This window comes from Mustela nigripes, chromosome 16 (assembly GCF_022355385.1).
Source record: "Mustela nigripes isolate SB6536 chromosome 16, MUSNIG.SB6536, whole genome shotgun sequence".
Taxonomy (NCBI): domain Eukaryota; kingdom Metazoa; phylum Chordata; class Mammalia; order Carnivora; family Mustelidae; genus Mustela; species Mustela nigripes.
In genome coordinates, this window is record NC_081572.1 from 17,702,532 (window position 1) to 17,716,916 (window position 14,385).

Genomic DNA, 14,385 nt, shown 5'->3' on the forward strand with positions numbered 1-14,385 from the left:
AGAGCTAGGAGGCGGGAGGAGCCCGGCAGGACGCGGCCGCCGCGGCTCTCAGTCCGGCCGCGCAGCGGGAGGGAGGCGCGAGGCAGGAGCCGGCGGCTGGGCTCGGCGGCGCATCCAGCGCAGCGCGGCGCTCCGGGCCCGGCCCCATGCCCGCAGCCCCGCCGGACCGCCCTTGAGCGCGGGCGCCCTGCCCGCGCCCCCCGCCCGCCGGCACCATTGCCCCGACGGCGCGGCCGGGCGGCCCGGCGCTCCCCAGGCTCCGCGCCGGCCGGAAAACGCTGCTGGCGGCCGCTGCGGGCGTGGTGATGCTGCTGGTGCTGGTGGTGCTCATCCCCGTGCTGGTGAGCTCGGGGGGCCCGGACGGCCACTATGAGATGCTGGGCACCTGCCGCATGGTATGCGACCCCTACCCCGCGCGGGGCCCCGGCGCCGGCGCGCGGCCCGACGGCGGCGACGCCCTGAGCGAGCAGAGCGGCGCGCCCCCGCCTTCCACGCTGGTGCAGGGCCCCCAGGGGAAGCCGGGCCGCACAGGCAAGCCGGGCCCCCCCGGGCCCCCTGGGGACCCAGGTCCTCCGGGTCCTGTGGGGCCACCAGGGGAGAAGGGTGAGCCGGGCAAGACCGGCCCTCCCGGGTTGCCGGGTGCAGGAGGCAGTGGCGCCATCAGCACGGCCACCTACACCACGGTGCCACGCGTGGCCTTTTACGCTGGCCTCAAGAACCCTCACGAGGGTTACGAGGTGCTCAAGTTCGACGACGTGGTCACCAACCTAGGCAACAACTACGACGCGACCAGCGGCAAGTTTACGTGCAACATTCCCGGCACCTACTTTTTCACCTACCACGTCCTCATGCGCGGCGGCGACGGCACCAGTATGTGGGCGGACCTCTGCAAGAACGGCCAGGTGGGCCCGGCGGGGGCATGGGGCTGGCCTGGGGGCAGGGCACCCAGGGAGCCCGGGACGTATGGGTACCAGCGGGCACAGGTGGAGACCCTACAGCGGCCCCGCTTAGGCATCACATGCGGGAATGGTGGACCGGTTGGCACTAACTCCTCTGCTCCTGGGCACTGGCTGCAAGGCAGACGCTGCTGGGCACCCGCGCGCAGCATGGAAATGCGGGAGATAAAACCAAATAACGAGGGCGCAGCTCTCCCAGGGGCGCGGACTGGTGCTTGGGGGCTTGGCCCTTGGGATGCGCTATCTGGGAGCTGGGACTGTGGTTGATACCAGCGGGCGATTAGGGGAGGGCAAAGATGGGCTCTGAGGAAAGGCAGCCTCTGGCGCCCGCGGGCGTCCAGGCGCACCGCTAGGCGCGCAAGCCGAGAAAGCAAGACGTTTTGGTCACAGAGGCAAAGGGAGCCAGGGGCGCAAAGCCTTAGCTGCAATACAGCCTCTGACCCTGAGGGGACCCCTGGGCCAATCGACACCCTTGCAAAACCCGGGGACATCCCAGTGGCTGCCCGCTGCGTTAGAGGGGCAGGCATAAGAAAGCAGCCTGGGGGGAAAAGTTTTTCCTCCTGAGGCGGGGCAAAGAGGTGGAAACTCCCCCTCCCTGGATCATGCAGCTGCAGCTCCTGACTCCAGGAGTGTCTGGGGATCCTCTTCGTCCCCTATCCCCATCTCAGAGACTCAAGCCTGCACTCAGATCGGGGAACTGGGGAGGTAGTGCATGGCGCTCTCAGAAACTGCTGCCTCCCCCGCCTCCAGGACCAACCTCGACCTAACCCTGCCCCAGGGTGACAATTTTGCCCAGCTGCCTTCCCTTTTGATACACCCTCCCTTTCCAGAGCTCCTAGACCATAGTGGCCTAGGGCACTCCCCGCTCATGGGGATGGGTTGGGGTGGGAGGGTGAGGCAGAGCATTCCCGTGGAAGAAGGAGACTAGCAAGGGTCTGGAGTAAAGCTAGGAGGTGGGAGTTGGGAAGGAATCTCCCACGCCTGGGACCCAAGACCCTGTTGGAACCCTTCCCACTGCAGTATTACCCTGAGGCAGAGCCTGGCTTGGGCGTGGGGGAAAGGACAGGCATGGGAGTAAGCGCAACGATTACAAGGCACCTGTAAGTCTACCCCCTCTTCTTTTTCTCCTGCCTGCCTCTTTGCCTACTCTCTCGTCCCTGGCTCTCTCCTGTGTCCGCCAGTCCTATCTGCCTCTCTGGGGTTTCTGGCTTCTTTCCCTGGGCTTCACACCCCTCTTTATTCCTTGAGTGTCTCTCTCCCACTTGTGTCTGTCAGGCTTCCTGCATCTCTCCTCTTTGTCCTTGGTTCCTGACCCAATGGGAGGCCTCAGTGTCCAGTGAGGGCTCACTCAGCAGACAGCCCCATGATTCCCCTTATTAATCACCTATAAGGGATGCAGCAATGTCACCTTCATCAATGGAATGTCTTCCTTTCCCAAAGAAAGTTTGGGCTGGCCCCGAGCTGAGGTTTCAGGGGACTGAGGGCCCATTTTGCCTGGAGAAGGAGCTGGTCACCAGACCCCCAGTGGGCCCTAGACCTTGCGCGACCTGGGAAGGTTGCAGCAGGGCCCTAGAGATGAGGCAAGAGGTGGCCCTGCAGGTGATGTGTCCTTGGACAGGGGCACTTGCTTTAGTCACTGGGAGGTGAAACTGTCTCAAAGGCTCTCCTTTCCCTGTCAGTAGGGGCAAGGCATTCGCAGAGCCTCACAAGGAGGTGCTCATGGGAGATGGGACCCCAGGCTAGTAGGAAAAAGCAGGTGGCTTTTTCCTACTAGTTTTTAACGGTTTCACAGACCCAGCATTTTAACAGTTACTCAAACCATCCCCTCCACACACAAAAAAGGGGGTCTACACCCCCTTTCCCCTACATCCTTTGTGACTTGTCTTTCCAGATAGCTCAAGAGACTCATTCAATCTCTCGAGTCATCCCCCATATTCATTTTGAACCCTACTGGGTGCCAGGTTCAGAGCTAGGTAGCCAGGGGGCAGCTCCACCTGCCCTCTGGGACCTCGCGGTCTGTGCAGGGGGCATAGTGGCAACCACACGACAACACACCCCAGCAATTAGTGTGTTAAAGGAGGACTGGGAGCCCAGCTGGCGACTCCTGTCCCCAAACGTGTTAGCTGGAGGGAATGATTCAGTGGGCCCTGCCCCAACTCAGACCAACCTGGTCAAGGGAGAAGACGGCAAACCTGGGGCAGTCCCCAAGATAAGGAGACATGTCTAGAGAGAAAATAAGAAGATCAAGTGTAGGAAAAGTCCGCCTTAGAGGTAGAAGAGGACATTCAAGTGAGCAGAGAAGGAAGCACGGCCCTAGGCAATGGATGGGAACAGAACAGAGGGGCTTCTGCCTCAATTGACTTCAAGACCAGCAATGCTGGGCTCTGTGCTTTTCCTTTCTGGCTCCCCGCCTGCAGAAAAGCTTCCAGAATTTCCTCAAGGAAGCTGAGCTGAAATTGTTCCCTGGCAAGACAGGGGGAGGGGACACTACCTTTCTGCCTGGTACAAGGCCCCCTGCCTCCCTCATCCTTGCCACCAGTCCCTCTCCCTAAGGGGAGCCTGAGTCACCACTGCACAGCCTGATAGCACCAAGCCCTGGTCATTAGGACATGGGATTTGAGGAGCCCCAGGAAGGGGCTCTAAGTTGGGGGTTACCTGAGTGAGGTAAGCTCCCCGCAGCTGCCTCAAGGGTCCCCGGTTCAGATGGGTCAGGGAAGATAGGAAACTAATAAACTGGGCTGGGAGAGTGGACTGTGTGGGAATGGGCCAGGGCCCATGGCCAGGGTGCAAACCGTCCAGGGCAGGGGCTTTGGGAAGGTGTGTGTATTACAAATGGGGAAGGGCTCAGACAGAGCCTGGGGGGCGTAGTGTAGCAGTTGAAGAATCCCGTGGAAAGGCCTCACTGGAGCCCAACAGTGGGAGAGGGGCTCCTGCTGTCCTTTTCTAGCCTTGAATACCTTTCACGGTGCAGACCTCTGTGCCTAGCACAGTAGGGACCCTGTCAGTGCGTGGCAGCACATGTCCCCAGCGAGCCCGGTGGGCTGCCTGTGGGAGCCCTTCCTGCACCTCTGACACCGCAGCATGACCCGGGGGCAGGGGCATGCTTTCTGGGTTCTCCCCCTCCTCCTGTCAGGGCCCTGGTCAGACCACTGCCTCAGTTTCCCTTCGGAAAGCACTCACAGAGGTGATTCTACAGCACCCCCTCGCGACAAGTCCCAGACTTGCTTTCCTGCTTCCATGGCAACCTCCAGTCCCCAAATTTCCCCTTGGCCCCCAGGAGGAGTTGGATGCCTCCACCGTTTCCAGTCGCAGGCAGAGAATCAGGACCCCTGGGTTCTGTTCCTGGATCCCCCACCATCTAAGGATGGAGGGGCATAAATTCTCCCTGCCTCCATGGATAATTAGGATAATCACAGCAACAATCATGGTGATGAATAAATAATAAACATAAGCGTAACTGTTCTGATGCCTGTCACATCACCAGGAGAACCCTGATGACAGATGACTCTATTCTGATGGATTTGGCTATTAAGAAGCACATTGTTTTAATGAGTTAAGGCTAAATTAATCTGGGTAATAAAAATAATTGTTATTAGTAGTAATTTATTAGCAAAGATAATGAAATGCATGTGTAATAATAAATACTATGAGGATTAGGGCCCAGGGAACAATACAGAAGTTGGCTGCTTGCTTTGAGCACTTGCCTAGTAGCACAAAAGCCCCATCAAGATTAAAATTTTGTTCACCACCACCAAAGGCTTTTATAAAGGTTGCAGTGGTGAGGCGGGATCTTCTTATCCATTTTCTAAACAGAAAAACTGAACTTCTAGACAGACAGCGCCTTCCCCTTGTTTGATTTTCTCTCCCTTTGGCTGAATTGCGAGCTTTCCTAGCTGAGTGCCCCCCAAACAGTGCCTTCCCTGAGAGGAGGGAAGGGGCTGGAAGGATCTGGACTTTAAATGGCAGACCGCATGCAAATGCATGGAGTCCTCCTGTTGCGGACATATTGCTGAGTCAGCAACTGTGGCCCAGCGGACCTGGCAATTCTGCCGCCCGCCCAGGAAGGAGATGGGGCCCTTCCTCTTATTTGCCTGTGGCCAGGCCAGACTCTCAGCCCTTGGGGGAGAGCTGCCTTCACGGTAGGGGCAGGGTGGAGAGGGGCTGTTGAGGAGCCGGGCTGAGGGAACCCCTCAACACAAGCCTGCACCTTGGAGATGGCCCCTCTCTTACCGTTCTCCACCCAGGATATCCTGGAGAGGCCCCAGATCCTATGGCTCAGGCCTTGGGTTGCCTCAGTTGTGGAAGAGGCATGCCTTGAGGGAATTTGCCCACCGCCACCGCCCACCCTCGATATCTTATGATTATAGTTAGAGCCCCCAAGAGTGACAGCAGGCTTCACACCCAAAGGCTGGGGCTCTCTTGTTCACTGTCCTGCCTGTCCCTCCCTCCCCCACCAAAACAAGGACAGCAAGGATATCAGATCAGACTGAGGGTCACAGAAAGATGTAAAACCTGGATGTCTCTTCTTCCCACCTACTTCCTTTCTACCACCCTGGGGTGAGAGATAAGAGGAGCCAGAAGTCCTCTGTCGGTGGAGTGGTGGTGGTGGTAATAGTCTAGGGCTATTTAGCAATAGCTCTTTGGAGACCAGGATGCAGGCTCAAACTGAGCCTTGGGAGGGGAAGTAATTACCAGGACTTCCCTCTCACTGCTCCACTGTGAAAGACTCCAGAATGAACTACCGACGCGAGTTGAAAGATTGGGTTCTGGTGCTAGGGTGGTTGCTTAGTAGCAGCCTAGCGTTTGTCTAGCCACCTGGCCTTTGGGGCCAAGGAGCACCCTTGTGTCCATCCACTGATGCAAGCACAGGTGGGTATGGCTGAAAAGTAAGGCATTATTGCTACAGTTAAAGCAGAAAGGAAGGAATGATAAGGAGAGAAGGGGTGGTCCTCCATCAGCTAGTATTCCAGAGAATTCCTCTTTGCAAGGAGGGTGGTCCAGGCTGGGACATCCTGGAGGCATTGTTGAGGGCCTCAGCAGGCCAGAGGGAAAGACCTAGAGGCATTAAGGAGGCCAACTCCACCTCGATTCCTAATTCAGATCCAGATGACACCAGCCCTAGAAATCCTGGGCTCCTCTAGAACCCGGTACCAAAACACGCAGTTAGCATTGGAGGGGGAGGTGGGGGTGATGGGAGAGAAGCCGGCTGAGAGCTGAAGGCGGGGCTTTGAGGGCCTCCAAGATCCGCTGCCCCCACCCTCCCGTGGCTGCTGTACCTCTGACAGTCCCCCTCCCTCCACGACCCTACTTCTCTCCCTCCTCCCCCCTACCATCTCACACACACCACCCCTAACCGCCCCCCCGCAGGTGCGGGCCAGCGCCATAGCCCAGGACGCAGACCAGAACTACGACTACGCCAGCAACAGCGTGATCCTGCACCTGGACGCGGGCGACGAGGTCTTCATCAAGCTGGACGGAGGCAAAGCGCACGGCGGCAACAGCAACAAATACAGCACATTCTCGGGCTTCATCATCTACTCCGACTGAGCTCCCCGCGCCCCTCTCGGTCCCGTGTCCGTCCGCCCACACCCCTGCCCGGGACTCCCCTCCCGGCTGGCTGAGGACCACCCAACCCCTCTCTGCCCAGCCCCGGCTGCGGGCCCATCCCGGCTATGACGCCCCCCGGCCCGCCCTCACCACCGCCCCGGCCGAAGGCTAGGCTCTCCTGCGGGCTCGCCGCAGAGCCGGGTCCAGAGCGCGCCCCGTCCCGGTCCGCCGGAGGCGGTGTCTACAGCCCTCGCCCCGGCTCGCGCTGTACATTTGTACTATAGGACTCTTTATGGCCCACCCTGCTCACCAGCCGGCCCCAGAGTGGGGACAGGTCTCGGCGGGGACCCTTCCCGTGCTCCGATGAGCTGCCCTCCGGCTCCGGGGTGGCGCCTCCTGGGAGAGGGGTGGGTTGGGGCCGGATGGCGTCCCAGCACCTGCTAAAGCCCCAGCCCGGCTGCGCCCCGTCTGACCAAAGCTCTAATAAAAACAATTCCACCCCGCTGGCTTTGCGTCTGTGCCCTGGAGAGGAGTTGCAGGAGGGGACCACAAACCCTGCCCTCTTCCAGAAAGGAAAGGGGTCTGATGGAAGTTTCCCATGGATCTGGGGGCAGCCAGGTGCTAGAATCTGAGCTGCTCCAGCCTGGGTAGCAGAAATGGGAAGCAGCCCAGTTCCATCATCACCTTCCATGGCAGAAAAGTTCCATTTGTTTGTCCTTGAAAGCGCCATCAGCAAGGTCTCAACTGGGACACCCCGGTTCTCGGTCCGGTACCACTGTCTGTGATCTTGGGCAAGTCCCTCCTCTTTCAGTTCTGGGTTAGTGACAGCAATGACAGGAACACACTTTGCACCGAAAACTGGTTGACTTTGGCCCAAGCGCTTCACCTCTGGGCCTCAGTTTTCTCATAAAATTTAAGTGACAAGACTCACCTTGCGTGACTGAGGAGGATTCGAGAGGTATCATGTCTGTGTCCAATAAACGCAGCTTTTATTATTTCTACGTCACTGAAAGCTCGCACAGCACTTCCAGTAATGGCCTCTCACTCAACCATCCTGAGAGCCCTGAGAAGCTGGGTGAGTAGATTTTGTTCTTCTTCCAGGGAGGTCAAATATCTTGCTTCATGTGACATAGTCACTAAGTTCTGTGACTGCACTCAAATCCCAGAAGCCCGGCTCCAGACAACACACCGAGTTCTCCTTGTCCTGCCCCAGCCGACCTCCCCTCCTATAACTGGGACCCACAACAGTTGGCATTAGGACATTGCTAAATAATAATAACTGATACTCAGGGACACCTGGGGGACATAGTCGGTTAAGCACCGGACTCTTGGTTTCAGCTCAGGTCATGATCTCGGGGTCCTGGGATCGAGCCCCACATTGAGCCCTGGGCATGGAGGCTGCTTGGGATTCTCTTCTCCCCCTCCCCTTGCTTCTCCCTCCCCCACTCTGACTCATGCGCGTGCTCTCTCACTCAAATATATGAATAACTCTTTTAAAAAAAAAAAAAAAGGAGGAGCTAAGATTTAGAGAGTACCCAGTCTGTGTGAGGTACCACATGACAACCTTATGGATACTATCTATCTCATAGATATGTAGGTGGGGGGGGTGGGCTGGCAGGAAATGCTCCCATGTCCAATGACATGGGCACTGTTATCTTACCCATTTCAGATCGGGAAACTGACAGAGGTTAATAACTTGCCAGGGTCACAGAGCTAGGAAAAGGCCAATGTCAGTATTTGAACCAAAGGCCTTGCTCTTCGTCGGGACGCCATACTTCATAAAGGTTTGGGATACTTAAAGCAGAATTGGAGAAGAATGGCTTTGAGGCAGCTCTGTCCCTGCTGGGCCCAGCCCTTCCACTCCCACCCCCGCCCTACAGAAGCTTGGTGTACTTACAGGCATCTGTGCTGGGCAGCAATCCTGGGGTGAGCCTCTTGGAGAGTCCCAAGGCTCTATATTGAGGAAAAGTCCCATCTGGCCTCCCCTCCCCCAGCCGGCTCAGCTGGAGAGACAGGAAGGAGGGGTTGCCTCCTTCCCAGTGAGGCCCTATGTATGGACCCTTGTCATGGCTGGCAGTCTTGAATGACTTTCTTTATTCTGCCTTCTCTCCCCTACGTCCCCCTACTGCCAGCTGTGGCCATTTAATAAAATTAGCTTAATGCTTGTTCCTTCCCTGTGGGGTCTGGAGATTGAAATCCGCGGGTCCCCACAAACCCAATAAAACCCCTGGCAGGTCTGGCTGGAATGAGAGTCTCCTCGGGAAAAGTGATTAGATTAGAAGGCGCTTCCCCCTGCCCCCAGTGCCACCCACAGCCCCCTGTGATTCTTTAATGGCCACATTTGCCTGGAATCACACAGCCACATGCCTGGGAGGGCTCCCCACCCCTCCCCAGAGACAACAAGGACTGGTCTGGGACCTCTGCTACAGTAAAAAGCGTGTTAATCATTTCTGTAGGGAGTGCATGGCTGGCTTGTTTGCTTTGATTTCTGGTGACCAGAAGATCCTCATGTCATTTTGAGAGATGGGCCTCATATCTCCATTTTGCAGATGAGAAAATCACAGTCTGATGAAAATCTGTGACTTGCCCATGGTCATGCAGCAAGTGTGTGGCATAACAAGGACTGGACGGAAGCCAAGTGCTTCTTTTCCTTTGCAGGGCACCTGGAATACCCAAAGTCACTCAGGCAACATCTCAACCACAGGGGAACCATTAGGAAAGTGTCTCCCCCATCAGACAGGGCATCCCCAAGGGCAAAGTCTGTTTTGTTTTGTTTCCTCTCAGACTTGAGATACCCGAGGACAAGGACTGTGTCTTCACCATCAGAAATGAGAAGCTTCCTGAAGGCAAGATCTCTGTGTCCTCCATCAGACTGGGGGTCCTTAAAGACAGTGTTTTTGAACAAGTAGAGGGTAAGGTGTGTATCTTCACTAAGACCAGGATTGGGGGGGGGGGTTCTAGATGCAGAGATTGTGGCTTTCCTCTCAGTGGCTCTGAGGGTAGATACTGCTTTTCCTATTAAACGAGGGCATTCTAAATCAGCCCCTGGGACTGGGGGTTCCCTGAAGGACAAACTCTGTCTCTTTATCTAGCTAGGGGGGTCTCTGAGAGCTGTGTCTCCCCTCAGACTGGGGGCTCCCTGAAAGCAGGGCCTGTGTCTCTCCCCCTTCTTAGTCAAGGGCTTTCTGGCACAAGATCATTCCAGGAGGGCAGGGCTGGCTAGGTGGTAGAAAGGAGGCTGCCCAGGCAGAATGGCGGTCCCACTCTGGAGGAAGGAAGAAAGCTCCCCAGACTGCCTCCCCTTTAGAAAGATGTGTGATTAATTAATGAATAATGTCCCTGCCAGGGGGTGCGAGGATGGAGGTGGGCCTGGAGCTCACCCACACAAGGAACGGTAGGCCATCCTGTGCCCAGCGAGCTGCTAGCCCTAGGGGCTGGGGCTGCCCTGCTTTCTGGGGTCATGGGCACCAGAGGGGACAGCAGGAGCCCACCGCTGGGGACCGTCCTAATTGGATGACTTGCAGGACGGTAAGGCAGGTGCGCTCAGCTCGCCGCATCAGCTTGCTACAAACACATCTGCCATGGCGAGGTCTGGGGGTTAATTGCCTCCCGCCTCACTCCTGGTAACCGATATTCCATTTACTGCTCGGAGGGGGAGCTGCCCGGAGAATCAATCCCGGACAAGCATCCAGGAGACAGGGGAGCTACGGAGGCATGGGAGCTGTTTCCCCGGAGGATCTCTGAACGCCAGAGGAGGAGGCAGGAGGCAAGGGCCCAGAGAAGACAGCCGATTGCTCCAGGCTCCCGGGGCCTCACCTGCGTTCTCGCGACACTCACAGGACCCCAAGGGCCAGCAGAAAATCCCAGGGGTCCAAAGGCCGCACTATCCCAGCTAGCCGTGCTATTTCCCCTGCCCTGGTTCCTTCAGCATTTATTTATCTGAGTGCCCCCATAAGCTGTAGCAGGTTAGATGCTGTTAATAAGATTATTTTCACAAGCAATGAAGGTATATTTGAAAAGCGGAACTGGAGGTGTGAGCTCCCCGCTCCCTTCCAAGTAACAAACCTTAAAATCCTACAAATGAGGTGATAATAAAGTGGAAGTGAAGAGTCTGCACATGTGGGGAACTGGGAGGGGGAGCAGGGTTCCTGAGAGGTGGCAGCTGGGGGCTGGAGGGGAAAAGGGGGGAACTACCTGCTTTCAACGTGCTCCCCATTTGTCCCATCCACTGAGAATCAAAACCACCGAATGGGTGACTCCTTATTCCACAGCCGGGAAAACGGAGACCCCGAGAGGGAGCAAGGATTGCTCAGGTTGGTTCAGAGACAGCAGAAAACAGTAGACATGGAGCAAGTGGAGACAGAAGAAGTGGGTTCAAGTCCTGGCCAGGCTCGGTGTTTCTGGAAAAGACATGTGACCTCTGTGAGCCCCGGTTTCCTCATCTATATAACGGGGCCAGTCAAAATATCTACTTGAAGGATCGTTGTGAGATAGTGCCTTAAGAACCTGTTTTCCTAAGTTATAAAGCAAAATGCAAATGCATTACTAGCATGACCACCCAAGTCCCCTGAGTCCTGTGATTTAAACATCTTTTGGTGGCACTTCAATGCCTGGGATGGTGATGATGATCATAGAAGAAGATGAAGGTGTTCGCCCACCCCGGTAACCCCAAAGCGAATGTGGGGCCCTAGGGAAAGGGTCTGCTGGGGGTACCCAAGATGTGGAGCTAAGTGTTGAGAAAAGGCGTGCTGAGTTATCCTGTGTCCCACGTGGACTCTCCCCCACCTCCCCCAACCCCCACCTTCTGTTCTATGGCCTCCGTTTGGGGATGAGAACACAGGGATATCTCGAGGCCGTGGTCCGCCTGTCTCTACTTGCTCTGCTTGTTCCAACATTACTGAACATCTTCAGTGGGTCAGGTCCTTGTTTGTGTGGATTCCAAGAGACACCCAAGAAACCCTCTGCCCAGTCCCGCTTCCCTTCCTTCTCTTCCACACCTGTTCGTTCCAACAGCACACCCCAGTAAACTTCCCGCCCCATGATCCCTGCCTCAGAGTCTGCTCCACAGAGGACCCAACCTGTGACACCTGCCCCCGATCCATCCATTTTCTAATCCCTCCTGCCAGTTTCACTGAGGACCCATTATGTGTCAGGCCTGAAGCTAATTACCAATGGGTGATCATATCTCCTACCTCCCACCAATTTCTACTGTAAAATCCACAAAATTCTCTGCATCTGGGCCTCTCCTCTCCCCCCATTGCCTCCATGGGAGAGCGGTTCCCCCCTTCCAAGGCCCAGCCTGCCCCTGTGCTCTGCATCCAAGCCCCCCCTCCCCCATCAGGATGACCAAATCTGTCCTTGTATGCCCAAGAATGTCCTGGTTTTCAAACCGGAAGTCCCGTATTCTGGTAAACCCCTCAGTCCCAGCTAGGCTAATAGGAGTGGTTGATCACTGTATCTCCCACCTTTTTGGGGACTTCTAACTGATCCTCACAGCTCTTCTTACTCTTCAGCAGCTCCCTCAGTATCTAGCCCCTTCCGTCATCATTTACGCGGCTCCTTAAAAATCCTCCCTTGACCGCACATCTCCCTCCAGCCTCCGCCTCCTTCCTCTGCTCCCCTGGACAGCCAGATGCCTTAAAAGAGTAGTTACTCCTTTCTCACCTCCCTCTCCGGCTGCTGCCCTTCTCTGAAACTGCTCCTGCCAAGGCCACCTATGAGGACCTTCTTGTTGATAAAAGGAGGGGACACTTTTCAATCCTCATTGCGCTTGACTTCCGTGCTAGGCCAGACCTTAAACGAGGTCTCGGACTTGGTTAAAGGACCTTTTAAAATCGCTCTATATCTGATGCAGCGACTGCCACGCCTGCGTGCAAAGGACCGGCAGTGAGAAGGGTGCGGTTGAAAGGAGTGCCCCCCGCCCCCGGCCTCCTCTGGGCACATAGGGTGGGGGGTCTTGCCTGTTGCAGAGCGTAAGATATCCACACACCTCACAGGAGCAGAGAGCCTGTCGCCTTTCACAGCATATTGGCCATATCAGTTCAGAAACACCTGCCACCATAGAGGGCAAAAATTCTTCACCTAACCCTCACATCTGGGTTCTAGGCCTCGAAATTCGGATTAGGCCCAAGCCAGGCTAATCTCCCTTTATCAACATCTGTAGCATAGGACCCAGGGGTTTTCCATTTTTATTCCCTAAGGTGGGCCTGGGCATGCCCTACCAAGTCTTCTCAGCATCACGGACTCCGTTGACTCTCTTGCCTGCAAAGAGACTTCTGAGATCCAAAGAACAGCTCCTTTTGCTTCAACTTGCATGCCACTTCCCCCCAACCCCCTCTATTGTTCTCGTTATAGTCCATATATCACATCGTTTTTAGTACTTGCTTAATTGTCTATTTTCTCCCATAGACTGGCAAGCTCCATGAAGGTAGGAGGTGGCGTTTATCACTCTCCACTCTATCTTCTGGGCCCACCAATAAATACTTATTGGAAGAATGAACACAAGAACAGCTATGACCATTTCACCGAATGTCTGCAGTGTGCTATACTTGCATTATTTCTAATCTTTGCAACAAGCAAAGTGTCCCCTTCCCATTGCCCACAGCCGGGACAGCCTCTGCCCTCTGCCTCGCCTCACCTTCTCCAGCTCATTATCCAAACCAGAAATGGACCAAGGTAAGACCTGTCTGACAAGGACACAAGAGGAACTTGTTCTCTTGGTGGCTCCTGGGGACCCCAAGCCCTTAACTACACCCTGAACCTCTGTTAAAATGCATGCATACCCCTGGGGTACCTGGGTGGCTCAGTGGGTTAAACCTCTGCCTTGGGCTTAGGTCACGATCTCAGGATCCTGGGATCCAGCCCCACATTGGGCTCTCTGCTCAGCAGGGAGCCTGCTTCCCCCACCCCCCACCTGCCTCTCTGCCTACTTGTGATCTCTCTATCAAATAAATAAATAAAATCTTTTTAAAAAAACGCCTACCCCTGTGAGAGGGGAGGGGACCCCTAAACTGGAATCTGTTCTTCAACAGTTGTATTTCTCTTGGGTAGTGCAGATGGCAAGAATACCCTGGTTTTCTTGTAGCTTTACAGTGACAGCACCTTTCCGTTGTTTTCTTTTTATTCTCCCCCAAAACAACAAAGCTAATCCAGCTAATCCATTGTGTATCGGGCAAGGGAGGTCCAGGTAGGTGAATGAAGAGTCTGGGTCAAATCAACCGGGTATTAAACAGTGACTCCACTCTCTTGAGGGAATTTTGCTTCCTAGCCTCTCACATACCTCAGACCTGCTCATTGTCCCAGGGTGGGGACAGATCAGGCGAATGAAACTGGCAAGCTCCTGGCGGCCACCACCTGTTTCATCCTGATCAGATTCATACAAAGCTATCCCCTTCCAAATGCTGGGGGTTTGGAGGACTTTCACATACGTGCTGTGTTAGGTGAGAAGGAAGGGCAGGGTAATCACCCCATTTTATGGATGAGTAAACTGACACTTCCGAGGTCTCGGCACTAATTGTGGCTGAAACCAAGCTCCCTGATTTCAATGCAGGGCTCTCTCTTTGACCTCCACAACCTCCAGTGTTGAGGATCAGCATGAGGTTGGCCTACCGGAATCCAAGAAACAGGCGGTTATGAAGGATGTAGACAGTGGTGCTCTAAGGGGCCAAGTCTCGTATTCAACAATCAGTTCATTGTATTCCTGACACCGTTGAAAGGGTGGAATTGCCATTCTCTGTCTCCGATGGCTTTCCCATCTGAAGGTTGTTCTCAAAGTCCATTCTTGGGAGCGTCGCGGAGAGAGAAGAGCCCCTGGACGGTGGCTAAAATGTCCCTCTTGAATCGGTAGACGCCGTCTTAGTCCACAGAAAAAGACTTGAAAACG

The 14,385-nt window shown here is 55.5% G+C and overlaps 1 protein-coding gene across 1 annotated transcript; it reads left to right on the forward strand.

Annotated features, from left to right (window-relative positions):
• The first annotated feature begins 216 nt into the window (after positions 1-216).
• On the forward strand, positions 217-7,006 carry C1QL1 (complement C1q like 1). The gene is made up of 2 exons (XM_059378643.1): positions 217-902; positions 6,324-7,006. Exons 1-2 carry the CDS (start codon positions 306-308, stop codon positions 6,501-6,503), a joined length of 777 nt encoding a protein of 258 aa, XP_059234626.1. The 5' UTR covers positions 217-305; the 3' UTR covers positions 6,504-7,006.
• Positions 7,007-14,385: the final 7,379 nt, after the last annotated feature.